General features: G+C 40.5%; 1 protein-coding gene across 4 annotated transcripts in view; it reads left to right on the forward strand.

Annotated features, from left to right (window-relative positions):
• Positions 1 to 17,710, forward strand: part of scaper (S-phase cyclin A-associated protein in the ER) — a 65,645-nt gene that overhangs the window by 20,049 nt on the left and 27,886 nt on the right. For all 4 annotated transcript variants that reach the window (XM_034084462.2, XM_034084464.2, XM_071203507.1 and 1 more), the window contains 12 exons: positions 89 to 155; positions 255 to 372; positions 1,412 to 1,523; positions 1,974 to 2,114; positions 2,414 to 2,569; positions 2,653 to 2,795; positions 4,136 to 4,217; positions 4,306 to 4,458; positions 6,176 to 6,283; positions 10,542 to 10,678; positions 16,262 to 16,327; positions 17,026 to 17,152. In XM_034084462.2, coding sequence (XP_033940353.1) covers positions 89 to 155; positions 255 to 372; positions 1,412 to 1,523; positions 1,974 to 2,114; positions 2,414 to 2,569; positions 2,653 to 2,795; positions 4,136 to 4,217; positions 4,306 to 4,458; positions 6,176 to 6,283; positions 10,542 to 10,678; positions 16,262 to 16,327; positions 17,026 to 17,152 — 1,410 coding nt within the window. The remainder of the gene's footprint in view (positions 1 to 88; positions 156 to 254; positions 373 to 1,411; positions 1,524 to 1,973; positions 2,115 to 2,413; positions 2,570 to 2,652; positions 2,796 to 4,135; positions 4,218 to 4,305; positions 4,459 to 6,175; positions 6,284 to 10,541; positions 10,679 to 16,261; positions 16,328 to 17,025; positions 17,153 to 17,710) is intronic.

Below are 17,710 nucleotides of genomic sequence, written 5' to 3' on the forward strand. Positions count from 1 at the left end.
ATTTACACTGGGAATGTTTGTTCTCTGTGTGACAGAAAGCCATTTTTTGTATTTTGTTACATTGTTGTGTGTTGACAATTGACCACAGGCTAGCATCGTGAATGGAGGTTGTGGAGTCAATGTAGATTGGACTGACATGCTGGCAGATTATGACGGTATGTAGTTCAACATCTGGATACAAAACTAAACTCAATATTTTTAATGGCAAACATTCCCTGACGTCATTTCATTTTGCTCGCTTGTCTTTCCTGTAGCTCGTGAGCCATGGCGTCAGAATACCTCATGGGGGGAAATCGTAGAAGAAGAACCTGCTCGGCCTCCTGGACATGGGATCCACATGCACGAGAAATTGTCCTCACCATCACGCAAGAGGTGCAAAATATGAATGTTATGCAGAGATTGGTTGAGCACATCTCATTTCATTTCATTTAATCGTTTATTTGAACAGGGACAATGCACATTAATGAACACTTAACCTTGATCTATCATGCAAAATGCACTTTTGTACGTCTTTTATACATGAATATGTGTCCCCGGTGTGTCAGGGAACTCACCAAGTGTCAGAAAACACAACCCTCTCTCTTTTCCTCCATACCCAAATCTCTCAAAACGGGGCTGCAGCGGAGCTGATTATTATTTGAATTGTTCTGACGTCAGAAAAGGGGTGCTCCGCCTATATGGTCAACTCTCCACCTATCAGGGGATTGAGAGACCGTTCGAAAGCGCTGGAGACGCTGTAGTACATATGCCAGGCCTGTAAGTGGCGCTGTAGTCTGCCACAAAAGCAGAATCAGCCCTTGCAAAAACAGGGCTGGAAAAGAGCAAATAGAGCGAAATGAGGCATGGCTAAAATGCATGAGCTGTTTGGTATTTTGAAAAAAAAACTCCACAGACATGTTTTATAGAGGTATGGCCCTACAATATATGTTTCAAATATAGCATGATAGGTCCACTTTAAGACAAATAATGCTTCAAGTGTAAATAGGCCAGATTTGAGCTTTGAGCTAATTTCCACCCGCAGTCCCTCACATACAACATATAAAACATGACATTTATAAAGATGGCAAAAATAAATACATGATATGCAAAATAAATGAAGCTGCTTCATTTATTTCATAACACCTTTAAATCACCCAACAGTACATTTAGCCTATCTACTTGTTTAGTGCCCTCCTGAACAGCACCTAAATCTACTCATTTGCGACCGGACTCTACCGTATGTTGACAAGGATATAACCCAGCAGCCTGACAGTCTAAGGCCCACTTACTGCATGATGGCCTCCCTTTTCTTTTTAGGTTACCACCCAGAACTTCTAAACAGGCCCTAGTGCTTATCAGAGTCTATGTCTGCCTTTGTTGATGAAGAGGAAAACCAAAGAGATGAATGATTTGTTTCCATGTTTTTTGGCAGAACCATTGCTGAGTCAAAGAAGAAACATGAGGAGAAACAGCTGAAGGCGCAGCAGCTGAGGGACAAACTCCGGGAGGAAAAGACGCTCAAACTGCAGAAGCTCATGGAGAGGGTAAGAATGCCAAGTTGACGGAAAGCACCCTGAAGAAACTCCATGCAAGAGAAGCCCGGCCTGGCTCATAACGAGAGGATTTGTCAGCACACTGCCTGATAGAATCACTAAATATGACAACCCCCTCCCGTCGCGTCCAGGCCAGCTGGCCGCAGACAGTCGTGAGAGAGACCCCTGGCCAAAATCAACAGCCTTTCATGAAGTTTGTTTTTGTTCTCCAGCCCATGGCAAGATGAGTGAGTCCTAGAATAAATCAGGATCAACCACATAGAAACCGTGGTGTGGAAAAGTGGTGTGTATTTGCATTAATCCCCATGTGCTCACACCAGAGAGGGTAGCAATTGATGGATTAAGGATCCATTGTCTGTGTTGTCCCGGAGAATGTACATTATTCTTTTTATTTGTTTTTATTTGCACTCACTCCTGCTTCTCACTCTTCACTCTCTGCAGGAGAAAGAGGTGAGGAAATGGAAGGAGGAGCTGTTGGATCAGCGTCGGAGGATGATGGATGAAAAGCTGTTACACGCAGAGTTAAAGAGAGAGGTGCAGCTCCAGGCCATCGTGAAGAAAGCCCAAGAAGAAGAGGCCAAGGTAAAGGAGGAAATGTAGTCAACACAATTGTTACATTTATGAATTAAGTGATACAAAAAAACCTAAGTGGAACATGTACAATGGCACTTAAAAATGTGTTGCGTGGCATCAATAAATACACATTGCCTATGTGTCCGAAATAAAGCGTGCTGCGGATTTGGAAAATGTCAGATTGGTTGATTCTAGCCAAAATATTATTCCTTTTTTTCCCTTTTCATTACAATTTTCATAGGTTGCAATATTTAGGCTTCAGGCATCTCCCTCAAACTCCTCTCTGTTTACCTAAATGATATGCACAGGTGAATGAAATCGCCTTCATCAACACTCTGGAGGCTCAAAACAAGAGGCACGATGCCCTGGCAAAGTTAAATGAGTATGAGCAACGCCTGAACGAGCTGCAGGAGGACAGGCAGAGGAGGCAGGAGGAGAAGCAGGCCAGAGACGAGGCTGTGCAGGTGCTCATTTGACTTTTCATTCTTCTAGTTGTCATTTTAGAGTTTGGATGCATCTCTATAAAGCTCTCGTGCTTCCTCTGTAGGAGCGTAAACGGGTCCTTGAAGCAGAGCGGCAGGCGCGGGTGGAGGAGCTGCTGATGAGGAGGAAGGAGCAGGAGGCTCGTATTGAACAGCAGAAACAGGACAAAGAGAAAGCTAGAGAGGATGCAGCGCGGGAGAAGGCCAGGTATGTAGTCTTAAATCCTTTCAGTGTATATACGGGGGTAGATTCAAGGATTCAAGGCTTTTAAGTTAGTCTCACTATGCACAATGTCATTTGTAGTTATGACGATGAACATCTTAGGTCACAGGCTCCTCCAACAGTGCAACACAATAAAACTGATAAAATAGTGCAAGTACCGTACTTTCGGACTATAAATCGCACCTGCATATAAGCCGCAGCAGCTAAATTGTCCGTCTGTCTTGCTCTCGTTCTGTCTCTCGGTTCCAGTTTTACTTTGGCGCGCTACCTGTCTCACTCTTTTCCGGCCTCCAGCTTTTCCTGCTGGAGCCCGCCGCTTAAAGGTGGCGGGCGGTCATAAAGCCCATAGTGTTAAAGGTGGTTAATTTTACCTGTAAAATCCATAGATTTAAGAGGTTCCCTAGTGGCCGTTAGCTGTACAAAAAAAATAGGGAAAAAAGTCGCGGTTTATAGTCCGAAAAGTACGGTAAATAAAATCAAATAGAAATAGTGCAGAATAGTCTATATACAAGTCATTGGAATAGTGATAGTTGCAAACGGAGGAATGTTATGTGTAGGAGCCATTTCCTTAGATTATAGTATCTTATCTTTTTAGAGTATAACCTGAGATTCTGTGGTGTATATTATTGATTTATTATTTGAGTGCGTTACTCTGCAGGTCGAGATGCTGCAGCATAAAAGGAGAGGTGCTGCAGCCTACTGGAGTGGCCGACTGAAGCAAACCGTTTTTAGACTGTTGTAGTGACCACGATATCCATTTGTCTTTTGTCCTTTGTTTGTGGCTCACTCGTGGGGCTGACCGACGAATAGACGCTTGTAGTTTGAGAGAACAAATATAAATGTCCAGATGCGATTGAAAAGTAAGATAGTTTATTCCAAAAAAGGCAAAAATAAATAAACGTTTTTAAACAAACTATTTGTCATATAAACTGATATTTCAATGTTAAAGGCAGAAGAACCAAGCTGTGACGCTCCCAACCAGCAAGGTCTAAAAACTGTTTGCTTCAGTCAGCCACACCAGTAGGCTGCAGCACCTCTCCTTTTATGCTGCAACATCTCGACCTGCAGAGTAACGCACTCAAATAATAAATAAATAATATACACCACAGAATCTCAGGTTATACTCTAAAAAGACAAGATACTATAATCTAAGGAAATGGCTCCTACATTATGGATGTTCTTTCAAAAGTTCAGGTGCTTAGCAGTCTTATGGCCTGCGGGATGAAACTGTCCCTTAGTCTGGTTGTTTAATACCAACCGTCTCTTTATTACATTTGAAACTTGTAGTGTAAATGTCTCACTGCTTTTCAACATCCTTTCTGAAGGGATCGAGAGGAGCGTCTGGCTGCTCTCAATGCTGCCCAACAGGAGGCCATGGAGGAGCTCCAGAAGAAAATACAGATGAAGGTAAATTGATTCCACCTTGCATCTCAATCTGTGACCATACAGTAATCCCAGTTCTCTTCTGATCCGTGGTTTCTGCTTTCTTTCATAGCATGACGAGAGCAGCCGTAGACATATGGAGCAGATCGAGCAGAGGAAGGAGAAGGCTGCCGAGCTCAGCAGTGGTCGACATGCTAACACAGACTACGCTCCCAAACTGACACCATATGAGCGCAAAAAACAGTGCTCCCTGTGCTGCGTGGTGGTATGTACGGTTTCATCCCCTCAGTCTCTGGGCTTAAGTTATACTTGTATACTTACTGTACTATGTTGAATCTCCCAATACAACTTCCATGGCCTCTTTTAATGGTAGAGAGATGTGATCCGGATGACTTCAAATGAGCTTTAATTGTTCACCACACTTCCATTTAAATATCTTAGACACCTGAACTTATATGCGTGTGTCTTTGGAGGGCAGATGCTGCAGAAGAACAGCTCTAGGCAAACTCTACCATGTTATAAAGCAGACTGTGAAAAAACAAAAAGATGCTCAGGAAGGTGATTCAGAGGATTTCTGGAAGAAGGCGTTTATAAAATAAGGATTTAAATGCATTGATTAAACATAGACTCTTAACAGTGATTTATGAGCGGACATGATTATGCTTCTTCAAGTGTCAGGCAACAAATCCACAAGCAGACATATTTATCTCTGACAGATGGGCTACCACGGCAACAAGGGTGGGACACCTTGAGTCTTCAAACCAGAATCAGATAAAGTGGAGGGTTGGGGGTGAAAGAGGGAATCTTGTTAAAATGTTGGATGACCTTGGCCAGCATCTGACACCAGAGATCATGGATGGGTCAGCAGCAAGCACTTAATTTAATGACATCAAACACAGAGCGTTTGAAATGGGCTTGTTTCCAGAGACGGGAGAACAACATCGCTTGCTGTTCACCTGCCTCTTTTTGTTGCCTTTTCTCAGACATTTTATTCACACATCCAGTCTGCAACGTATCATTACATTTACTGACGCTGTAAGAAAGCAAATCAAGCTTATTTAATGTACTATATATATTTTAAGGTATTTTTAAATATGGAACTTTTTTAGTAAAGTATTCTGATTTTGTTATTGTTTGTAATGGAAACAGCATCTTATCTGTACAAAGCACAACCTCACTGTTCATGCTATTAATGCATTCCATCTCTTCTGATACAGATTAATAATGTTCAGCTTGCTTTTTTCTATTTCTTACATTTCTAATTGAGTATTTTGTCTTATCTAAAGTCTTTATGATTTCTGTCTACTGTTGTGTGTGTCTGCAACCTCTTTGAGTCTTCTCATTTCTATATGTATAGAAATACATATCTTCTTGTATTTCTTCTCTATTTACTGTTAGTTTATTGCCTTACAGTTAGGGCTGCTCAATTAATCGTATTTTAATCGCGATTACGATTATGGCTTGCAACGATTACGAAAACAACGTAATCGAAATAAAAAGATTATGTTTGTATTATTATTATTACTATAATATAAAAAATTATTGGTTTTTCAGTTGAATTATACTTAACGTTCGGGGTTATCAACTGTTAAAAACATACTGTTCACATTTTTTTTTCTCCAATAAATTGATGTTTTCAAAGTAAATGGATAATCGTTTTTAATAATCGTGATATCAATTATTGACCCAAATAATCGAGATTATGATTTTTGCCATGATGGAGCAGCCCTACTTACAGTGTTTCAATGTGCAGCCTCTCCATGTGCCTTGACCAGTCATCTATGGAGTGCTGTTACACATACCTTTCATGTCCTTCCCTTTGCTTTAAACTGAGGTTCAGCAGAGACGGGTCACGTCCTATTGGAAAGTCTATGTGGTATATCGTTTCACCAGAGTCCCATGGGGCTCTGTTGACCCTTTCCTGCCTCTGTCTCCATTGTGTCCGCAGCGGTGACCTCTGACCGCTGTGTTTGTGTTTGTAGATCACCTCAGAGGTGCACCTGTTCAGCCACACCAAGGGCAAGAGGCACCAACAGGCCGTGCGGGACAGTAGCAGCATCCAGGGACGGGAGCTCTCCGATGAGGAAGTGGTGCGTATCACTCTGCCAGGAACATACATGCACTCATCCTGTCAAATAACACTGCCCTGCTGCTGCATGTGTCATGTAAAAAGACAAAGAGACATCGTAGTTGTCTTTTATGACATGATCATTAATATTGTTTATGCATCCCCTTGTATACTGCCACGGCTCGGTTCCTGTCTTTGTGCGATTTACAAATGGGCCTTGAAATGTACACAGTTAGGGTTCAGTGCTTCAGTGGAGGGGTGACATCACCCCCTTGTCTCCAGGCTGTTTTTGTCATGGAGCGCTTTTCCATGGGAAGGCAGCTCGTTAATGCAAGGTAACCTCTCAGGCTGCAATATGAGATTGGCTTTTCAGCAGTGCTCATTGTGAGGCTGACAACTGTTGGTGCTATACGCAGCACCTTTGGCCCCAGCAGCTCCTTCATTCAAGGCTTATTTCACCGGGGAATAATTGATACCCCCTCCTTCCTTTCCTCTAAATCATTTCCTTTGCAAATGCAGGTCATTTTTTTCTCGGTTTGACAGTATGATAAACATTGGAGAGAAGCACTTCCCCAATATAGCACTGTAAACAGGTTGTACAAGAGCACTACTTCATATGCATGTGCAGTGTGTCTACTTCTATATGTTGGATCGTTTGACCAATAACCATCATTCTGAGGTGTTGCTCTTTTCTCAGCTTATATATTGTTTTGTTTTGTCAATACATATCAGTGAACGTTTCATTCCTTTTCTCAACCCTGTCATTCTTGACACATTTAGTGTTTTATTATTAGACTTGGCCTATAGTCATTATAGATAATATGTCTACAACTACTTTTTCTTATTTTACATCAAGCTTTGCAATATATCTACGCCTGGGGACTTTGTTTAGATTACTTATGTGACCCCTTATTATTTATATCAAACCTCATTTTGGTGTCCACTATTCCACTTATTGCACTGCCAACTATTTTCCAGACCGTGCTCTATAACTCTTCCTGCAATGAAAGATTTTTAATTAAAATGAAGATGGTTGGATCATCTGTGCAGAGGTCACTCCATAGTTTTTCGGCCGAGGCGGGCAGCAAATGTCCTGTGGCTTCATATTTGGTAATTCCCTCTCATTCAGACTTGTGAATTCAATTGAAAAAACAATGATGACCAACAGGGTAGGATTGATGTATGAGGGGAGATCTTGAGAAATGTAATCGCTCTTTAACTCACCATCTGTCCTGGTTTAAAGTGATGCAGGTAATATCCACATCCCATGGCTTCTGACATAAGGACTTTATCTATTGATCACCTTTGGACAGAAAACTAGTGGCTTCTCTAGAAAAGAGTGTCTGTGCTGCTCTGCAAACAGCCAGGGGAGGGATCACCAGTCTGCAGGGGGCATCCGACCTCCCAAAGGCAATGGATAGTCCTAAATGTCTTGCAGTCAAAGCTGCGCTGATGGCCACAAATTGAGAACCTTGATGAAATCTCCAGACGGCCAGCTGAAGCGAGCCTCTCCCTCCCACACACTGTTCTGAGATCTGACATTCATCAAGTTGTAGCAGCGAAAGCTGCTGTTGAAAGAGGGAAACCAATGAATAGTTTTTTGTCTCCATGTTACTATTCCACTCTTTAATAGTCACTGGTAATATTAATTTCGATACAGTTGCGTCATGTAAACCACTGTAGTGACTGTAACTGTATCCAGCGTAGTGTCATATCATCTAGTCGTCAACATGAAATACAGCAGTTTTTTTTCACGCCTAATTGAAAGCCTACCTCTCAGGCCTTTGTATGGGACAAAAGAGGCAGTGGATGAACATGTCCTGTGTAATCTGTATTTGCGTTGGCCCCCTGTGAGATCTGTATAGGGTTTTTTGTGTGGGGTAAATGGAGAGATGTGTAGAGTGGTATCATGTTACCCTCGCCAGGGGCAATCTGTGGCATTGTGCGGCAGCAATGCCCCGAGGCCAGCGTCTATGCTGCTTTGTTACAACATTTCAGTGGCAGACACCTGTCTGTCATCGAGTCTGATTGTCTCAAACACTCAAAAGTATATTAGTTATTCAGACTTCTAGCAACAGGAAATGGGATATAATCATTATGTATTAATTGGCTTTCATAGTCTGTACATCAGCCTTATACCACTTTTAATATTTCAGGTAGCCTTTTATGTAACCAGTGTGATTTTGCAAAGATGTTTTGGTTGTGTTGAAACAATTCCACTAAGTGTGTGGCTCTATCACTGGATAGCCTCTCAGAGAGATTACTGAGCAGCTGCCTCCCAAGAGAGGGACAGCTACGGTCATGAGTGACCTGTGGTGTCATGGAGTCGGGGGCAGAGGTGCACACACACACACACACACACACACACACACACACACACACACACACACACACACACACACACACACACACACACACATACACATACACATACACACACACACACACATATATTCCAGGCTTCTATCAGCATCTTCATTATACTTTTTACTCTTGTTACTTTTAGTATCTGAGACAACTCGTAAATTAACAGCTTGATCAGCATAACACTTTCTGAGAAAGTTGTCTTTTCAAATCTAATATATTTCTCTAAAATATTGAATGGCAATTACTAAGAACACAACCAAAAAACTTCAATTTCAAAGAAAATATAGTTTAAATGGTTTGTTAAGAGTTCAACACGTAGATTTCGCTCATTTGCATCATTAGAACTTGTTTTTGTGGGACAATCAGATTTAAGAGCACATTTCAAACAACACCTAATCTGTTGACATCAACTTTTTGGCCCACTTCAAATCATTGAAAAACAAAAAACCCAGATTATCCAATCTGTATAATTACCACAACTGTGCGACTCTCATTTATAAAACAGTTTTTTAGGGTAGTAAAGTAATAATGTTAAAGAAACATTTTAGTCGGTAGTTTTGGGGCACTAATAATTCACTTTCGCCCACCTAACACACCTGCATTTCCAAAGTCAGAAACCCTTTCAGGTACTCTGACAAAACTTGCCAACGGGTAAGGCAGCCCACGCAGTTTATCTCAACCATATCGTCTGAATGGAAACCCTTTTCTCTGTGAGGCCGTCCTTTCCTCTGGGGTGCTGGATGACAGCATAATTGGATAATTGGTTTCGAGCACATGCATCATGTTGTTCAAATTAGGTTACATCCCCCTGTCTCTTGGTGGAAATATCAGCGTCATCTGACAGGGACAGACAGGAGGCTACACCTCCGGCCGTTTAGCATGTCCATGGGCGAGGTGCTTCAAAAGACTGTCGAGCATCAGAGGTTATTACAGGATACAATGGTGTTATTGAGAAGTGTCGAGCTCAATGTCAAAAATACATTCACACATCCACATCTGAGGTTTATAAATTCTAACTACAGACATTTAAAAAGTAGTACATTTGCTGTTGTATTTCCACAACATTATTAGAATTATTATTTATTTCTTGTAATTGTAAAAGTAATTTCTTTCTGATTGTTTTGTAAAAAAACAAACAAATTAACAAGAAAAACAAATCGCTGATGACGATGACCTAATCTTTTATTTATAAGGAAAATGTATGCTAGAGGGGATAGGACCAGAAACGTTTTCTTTAAGCTTCTTCTTGCCCCTGTTGAACATGACGGAGACTATTTGAGAATTATTATTATTATTATTATTCTTTTTTTTTTTTTGTACTTAGTTATAATTATCATTATGAGTGAGAAAAAACAAGAAAGAAAATGATATATATATATTATTATTGTATGTTTAGTTTCTGACATGTTCAATAAATTGACTATAAAAAAGAAGAATAACTTGAGGTGTACAATACACACAACTCTTGATGATAAGGCAATCAAGTCTCACTTTTACCATCTGCCATTCTTCTATTTTCTTTACAATAATTGTGTCAAGAGTTGAGTTTAAGTTGCTTTGGAATATTATTACAGATGTATTTATTTATAAGTGGCATGTTAATGTTGTAGCCAACCAGGCAAAGCCAATTTAACCTATTTTGTATCCTGTGTAGGTTCATCAATAGCTGTAGAATATCAATAGAATCAGTAAAAAAATGATATTTCCCTCTGAAATGTACTGACGTAGGAAATGGAAGTGCTCAAGGTCACCTTTTTAAAACTGTCCTTAAGTACTTACTTACTTTTCACCACTGATTAATGGGCTTGTTTTAATACCAAAAACAGACGTTGTTTGTTTTAGATGTCCTTTTTAAGCTATTGTGCAAACACCTGCCAGTAATGTCTTTGATGTATTGAATGTGTCTACTCTAGGAGCATCTTTCCCTGAAGAAATACGTTGTGGATATAGTGACGGACAGCACTGTGTCTTCTGAGAACATGAAGGATGGAGAAGAGAGGCAGAAGGCACGGAAGAAAGCAAAGAAGCTCCGCGCCAGGATGAACTCCAGGTAATGCATCCTTTTCCTCTCTCCTTTTCTTTTTGTCTGTCAGCCTTGCACTCGCTCGGTTTCTTCTCCTCTTCATCCTCTCAGAGGCACAGAGGACAAAACTGTGCCCGGACTTTTTTTATGAGTGACAAGGAGATGGAAAGCAGATGTTATGTGCATCCTGGCTGTCCACAAGGTAACACTGATGAGCTTAATTTATGACCACTTTCTGTGATTGGGGAGCAAAACTGCAAATCGATCCGCAGACCCCGGCTTTCACCTGTAAAGAGCTTTCCTCCAAATTGCTGCCATGCCATTGCCAAATCTGAAGGCTTCCTCGCTGTACAGGATGTATGTTAAAGTATGTATGAGACATGCCTATTTTTCTTCTTCTGAGCTATTGATTTTTAAATGAAGTATCAAAGAAAATCAATAGTAATCAACAAATAGGAGTCAGAGCTGCTGTGTGTCAGAACCTGGACCTGAGCTCAATCTATTTAACTGGCTGTCACAACAGGGAGGGAGAGGAGTGGTAAGAGACACAACGTTGACAATACGTTCTGTAGGTGTTATTGATGCAGATTATTATCACCATTCTACTACAAACAGGATGAGAATAAAACAGACAGGAATGTTGCTTACCAAAACAAATGAAATGGTCTCCATCAGACTCAGTCAGTGGCAGAGATATCCTTAACATCATTTAAACATTAACAACAAATATGCGTATAGCCGACAGTAGCCTATGAATAATGAAGCAATATTTTTGAATTTCATACAAGCCATATGTGTTATGATGTGACAATCGCATTGCAAACATCTTAAACTGCAGAAAACCTTAATGGTGAGGTTCAGAAGGTAGTCCATTCATCACAGGGTTAGTGTTGGATCCCTGGCCCCTTTCTGTCCACATGGCTAAATGTCCCTGAGCAAGGCACTCAACCCAAAATTGCGCCTCATCGGCAAGTCCAGTATGTTCTGTGTGAGTGTGTGTGCACTCGGTGAATGAGAGGCATTGTAAAGCAGCTTTGTCCCTCAGTGCAATTTAAGTGCAGTCCATTAACAATATAATGGAGGGTGTGTTGATAATGGGGTCTTAATGGCTGGACATAAGTAATCTAGTTTATACAGCGATCAACTACTGTATAATTTTTTTTATCTTAAATGATCATCTATACCCTTTCCATTGCAAAATACCTTAAACAAATAAATAAATATGTGTACACAATAAGGGTCCAGAAAAGCCAAATAGCTTTTTAATTGCTAGCCTAATAACATTTGTGTTTTATGATAATTATATTTTTTGGGCTATTTAAAAGTTCTATTCATGGATTTAGGAACTTTTAAATGGCAATTTTGATTTATAAATTGAGGTTACCGTACAATATTACAGCTTTAAGATCGTGTTTATTATAATAATAATAACACTTGCTAACTTATCACATAGTCTAGTCTCTTATATTTGGTGGTTTATTATTCAGATAATAGTGGGGTTTTTTAACATCTCATCTGACCCATACACTCTTATAATAGTAATAGCGTCAGTTGTGTATATCCTCTGCAAACATTTAATTCACTTGTATTGTTTTGTTTTATCAATTGTAAAGAACACGTAGATAAAAAAACGAGTAAGAGAGCTTAGTTAGTGAGCAGACCTGTCTAGGAGACCATTTTAGGTGGATCTCTATTGCCAAGTTAAGTCTGGAGTACATTTCTTCAGGTCATTGTCCTCCTGTGTAAACCGACCTAATGATCCTAATAGAGCCTCAAACCTCGTGTTATTAATGACCTGTGGATTTGACCTGACTGAGATTTCTAAAGATAATACATTATTGTGCTTTTTCTTATAAAAAAAAAAAAAGAAGAGTTTCAAAAGAGGCTGGAATAGTCTGAAACGTTCTGCTACATTTCTTTATTCTCAGTGCTGCTGTTTTTGGCTTTGTGCGGCTCAGAGGTACTGAGAAAGTGACAACATGATCTGTCTCTGTTCACCATCACTCCTGCACCAGCTCTGCTGAGACTAGCACTCAAAGGCAGCAGGGCTTTCAGGGGTCATAAATTACACAGAGCCCCAGTAAACATAAAGGTGAACCGCTTCACCACCGGGTGGAAACAAACCGTTTTATTGGAACACCGTATGGCGTCCGTAAAACGTGAGTGCCTCTCACTGGGCTTTTCAGCAGGCCAACATGGCAGCCCTGCTCTGCCATAAAGCAGTGAACACACATTTTAACCCGCATGTTTGTTTTTGCAGTTTGGCTAACCTCTAATAAGTGTTTTGGGAAGGAGAAAATGCTATTAAAAATTCATGTAAGTTGTCTGTCCGTAAGTGTCAGGATGGGTTCTGAATTTGGAAAGCTCCACTTATGCTCCGTTACGGGCTGCTGGTCTGGAGCTGGCTGCTCGTGGTTCACTCAGCAGGGAACAGAGTGGCCAGTGTGTTGTTGTGTGTGGACCTCAGGTGGTGGTGTATATACAAAGACACTCCTGTATGGCGTATGGTATACAGTATGAGGTGGTAAGCTAGCTCTAATTTATTTGACTGTCTGCTGCCCTAGATTAAGGGGAAAGGTCTTGCTTGTAAATGAATTGACATCAATGCACATACAAATAAATGGGGTTTAAGTACATTGAGTTATTGTAGTAATTTACATCAGAGCACGTACAAATAAATGGAGTTTAAGTACATTGAGTTATTGTAGTAAAGTATATTTAAAGTTTTTGTTGATTCTCTACTCTCCTTTGTTACCTTTGAACTTATGCCTGGCTCCTTTTTACTAAACACATGTAGTCGTCCTGGGTATCAGGGGTTGAGATTTGTTATGTTAAAATGCTTCTGGTATTGCATTACAGATTTGAGCTTTCTCTCTTTGCTCATCACAGATATTTATTGCCAGAGGCCCATTTAACAAGGGCTGCTTATGACAATAATGAATTGTTCTGCAATTGCTCCCCATTTAACCTGGTTGGGTATAAACCTGTCAGAGATTAATATTGTTATATTAGAATGACAAACAGGGCGGATATAGTTCAGGCCCTTCTGAAAGCACAAGTCCCTGCTACCCATTTATCCTAGTCTCAGGACACGAAAAATGACTGTCTAGAATGACTGTTATTATTCTTGCTTTTAACTTGGTCTATTGACATTGACGTGTAATGCATTGAGACTGTCATTTTTACAATTTTCTATTTGAATAGTTATCTGGCTGATTTCGTAGATTGATTGTTTAAATGTTACCTTCCTTTTATTTAATTTAGTCTTTACAAGAGTTACATTTCTACAGATAATAAATAACCGATTAACATCATGAAAACAACTTCTACAGTATAACTTAAATCTGTCTGAGCACTAGAACATTGGCGCTGCATAGCAATTCAACCTAGGGGTGGGCGATATGACGATATATATCGTCGTGACGATATTAGGTCTCCACGATATGCTTTTTCAGAGATATCGTATCTATCGTGATAAAAAAAAAACTTGGAAAAAAAAAAAACTTGGAAAAAAAAAACTTGGAAAAAAAATAAACTGATGTGAAAGACATGCTCTAAAGCTGTCTAGTCAGGATTCAGACAGTATTGCACTTCATTTATTGTCTTGGTTGATTCTGTTGGCTTATATTTTATTTTATTTGCGTGCATATGAAACGCTAACCATTCCCATTGAGATCATTAAAACTGTCATTTGAACGGCGATCAAGCCTGAAGCCACAGAGACGGACACGATCCCCTGTCCGGCTAGGGTTAGGGTTGGCCAACACACTCTCACTCCATAATCGTCCAGGAGCGACGTTTGGTCAGTGTCCGTGGCGTGTTATTGTTACGCTCCTAGGCTCCTTCAGCTTCATAAAGGGACGCAAATAGCTTTCAACTGATTGCAATGTATTCCCATCTGCGGCGGGATTTGACGCTCATTGAAGCACGGCATTCGTTTGTGTCGGCTGCCCTTAAAGGCAATGTGAGCGTCCATTCTCATTGGATAACGGAGAATTGTACACCCGGAAGTAAGTATTCCTCTTACTGTCGATTTATTTTACAGTGATATCTGCACTACTCATCGACTAAAAAGCACCAGATTATCCTTGTTAATTACACAACATGGTTTAAATTGTGTGCAATGCTTTTGTATTTTTCCCCTTCGATTCGGAGAAACAAATATTTTTTCGGAGTAAAGGATGGAAGAAGACACTACACTACCCAGAATCCCCAGCTATCGTTTGGACTACACCATGTGCTCTGTTTGACAAACCCTGTGATAGTCCTCAAGCTCTGTGATTGGAGAGTGTGCTCTGAGGGTTACCCCGAGCGTCAAACAGCACTTGAAATGGGATGGAACCACGGCAGACTGTCCAAAACTGGATTTGAACGGGTCCACCAGCGTCCCCCCCTCCCCCACCCCGTCCCCAGAACTACACATGCTGGCTATTGTGTTTTGCAACATGTTCTCTATCTATGGCACGTCTCTACTGGGAGTTGTAGTTTTTAAAGACGTTTTCGTATTTCCCATAATAAGAACTTCATGCAGGGATTCATTTCAGAAATAAAACCAGCTTGAAATGCTATTTTGGTCTGTTACTCCTTTTTGATTTAGTTTCTGTTACCTTGTAGGTGCTTGTACTGTTAAGTAACTTGAAAAATAACCATAATAACCGACATGAAAAAATATCGTGATAATATATTTTTCAATATCGCCCACCCCTAATTCAACCTTTTTTTTGTAACTTGATGTGAGTTGAGTTATCAGTTGGCTCTAGATGTCTGCCCTTGAATACAAGAGATTGTGAAAAGTGGATAAGGCTTTGGGACTGCTGGGGACAAATCCACCTGTCGTCTTCCAGGAAGTGTTTGATACTATCAGTGTAGAGATGGGTAACCGGAAGGCGCTCAATCTAACTCTGATCAATAGTTACTTATCATGTCTGGGAAAACCAGAGTGACGGATAGAATCCCCAAGCCAATTTCCCACACGCGCACACACACACACGCACACACACACACACACACACACACACACACACACACACACACACACACACACACACACACACACACACACACACACACACACACACACACACACACACACACACACACACACACACACACACACACACACACACACACACACACACACACACACACACACACACACACACACACACACACACACAGTTTAAGTTTCTCAGACTGTTGGAGTAATGCCACAGAGATACCAGTCCCCTAATGACCATGACCTTTTAGTAGGTCACACATTCAAAACACGGGTTGCATGCTTGTAACCCCCATTACTGTTTATTTGACAATGAGTTAGGCGAAGAACTTGAGCCTCCCTTGTTAAAAACGACTCAAAGGAAGGCGGATTTTAAAGGTAGAATGAAGTCTTCATAATATGAGTCGATGGCAGCAAAACACTTGTCCCTACTGAGCCGGTGTCTGATTATTTTAAGCCCAGTTACTTGGTGAGTGGCTGACAGGCCAAATAAACAGACTTAGTTTGAACTTTTTCTCTCCCTTTTCACACTTTCATCTGTTGTGTTCTTTACTGCCAGGCCAAGCATTTCTTCCCTGGTATTCAAAGACTTTTTCTGACTCCTCCCTCTGCAGGGCGAAGGAATTCGAGACGACAATGGAGGTTAAGACGCAAGTACCCGACTCCCCATACAAGGCCAAGTGAGTGTATACCTTTCAAATTATTTTATTTTACTCTGACAAATCTTTTGTGTAGGTTGCTGCTACAATTAACTATTTTCACAATTGATTAATCTTCATCTTTTTAAAGAAGATTCTGAGAATCGAATTTGTTAAACGTTTAACAATTTTCCAAAACGCATGAATAATACTATTTAAAATTAAACTTGTTTATTTCTTATTTAACTGTATAACAATCATAATTTACCAAAGATGACAATCTGTAGACTGTGGTTTTGGGATGACCAGTAAAAACCTAAATGTACTGTAAGAGACAGCTGGTCAATATTTAAACATTAGAGGCTCAATCATGTTTATTTTAAAACATTTATTTCTTAACAAAATATCCACATTGGTTTTTTGATTTACCCTTTTCAGTGATATTCAGTCCAAATGACAAATAGATTAAGTTTACTCATTAAAAAACAAAGAAAAGCAGCAGTCTTATCATCAGAGAAGTTGAAACTGAGCTTTATTGTAATGTTTCCTAAAAATGATTTAAATCAATGAATTGATAATCCAAATTGTATTTTTCTGTTGATTGACTAATCATTTAACTAGCTAATAGTTTCAGCTCTTCTGTTGTGGATCAAAGATGGCTGAAGAAGCATTGAAGCATGGATACAGAACTGGTTTTAGTAAATGGATTTATAACAAACTTGTGGCTGTTGTGTGTTCAGGTTGCAGCGCCTGGTGAAGGACCTCTTGAAGCAGCTGCAGGGCCAGGACAGCGGCCAGTGGGCCAACAACAAAGTGTCCGGTCTGGACCGAACGCTGGGAGAAATCTCTCGCATCTTAGAGAAACAGGTAGAGCAACAAATGCATCACGTAGACCCAGCAAACGTAAGGACTTAATCATTTGTATCATTTATCGGTGTATTGATTATTTGAAAAGGAATTGGTTTAATCAGCAAAACTGTATTATGCATCTACTACCTTTTATTTTCTTTACGGTGAATGTCTATCGCATTGTTTCCAAGTTGCCTGTTACCACTTCACATTTGCTTTGGTGCGTCATGTCTGTTGCACGTCTGCGGACTGAGCAGTCTGCAGCCGTGCACAGGTCATGCCAGCCCTTTGGCATGTCTCGGTGATGAGTTTTGTTTGGCTGTGTCTCTCTGTGTCTCACCCTCCCAATGTAGCGTATCACTTACTCTGAACCAACTTGCCTTTGGTTATTGGGTAATGAAGACCAGATTAACTGTGTTTTCATTGTGCACATGGATCCAATAGAGGAGATCCCCGGCACGAGAACAAGCATTGTCTCGTGTCTATGTGGCTGGCTCGACTCAGATGTTTAGACAATAGTAAATTGGATTTCCAGATGAAATGCCATGGATGCACATGACTTTGAGGCAAGCACAT

This window comes from Pseudochaenichthys georgianus, chromosome 6 (genome assembly GCF_902827115.2).
Source record: "Pseudochaenichthys georgianus chromosome 6, fPseGeo1.2, whole genome shotgun sequence".
Classification (NCBI taxonomy): Eukaryota; Metazoa; Chordata; class Actinopteri; order Perciformes; family Channichthyidae; genus Pseudochaenichthys; species Pseudochaenichthys georgianus.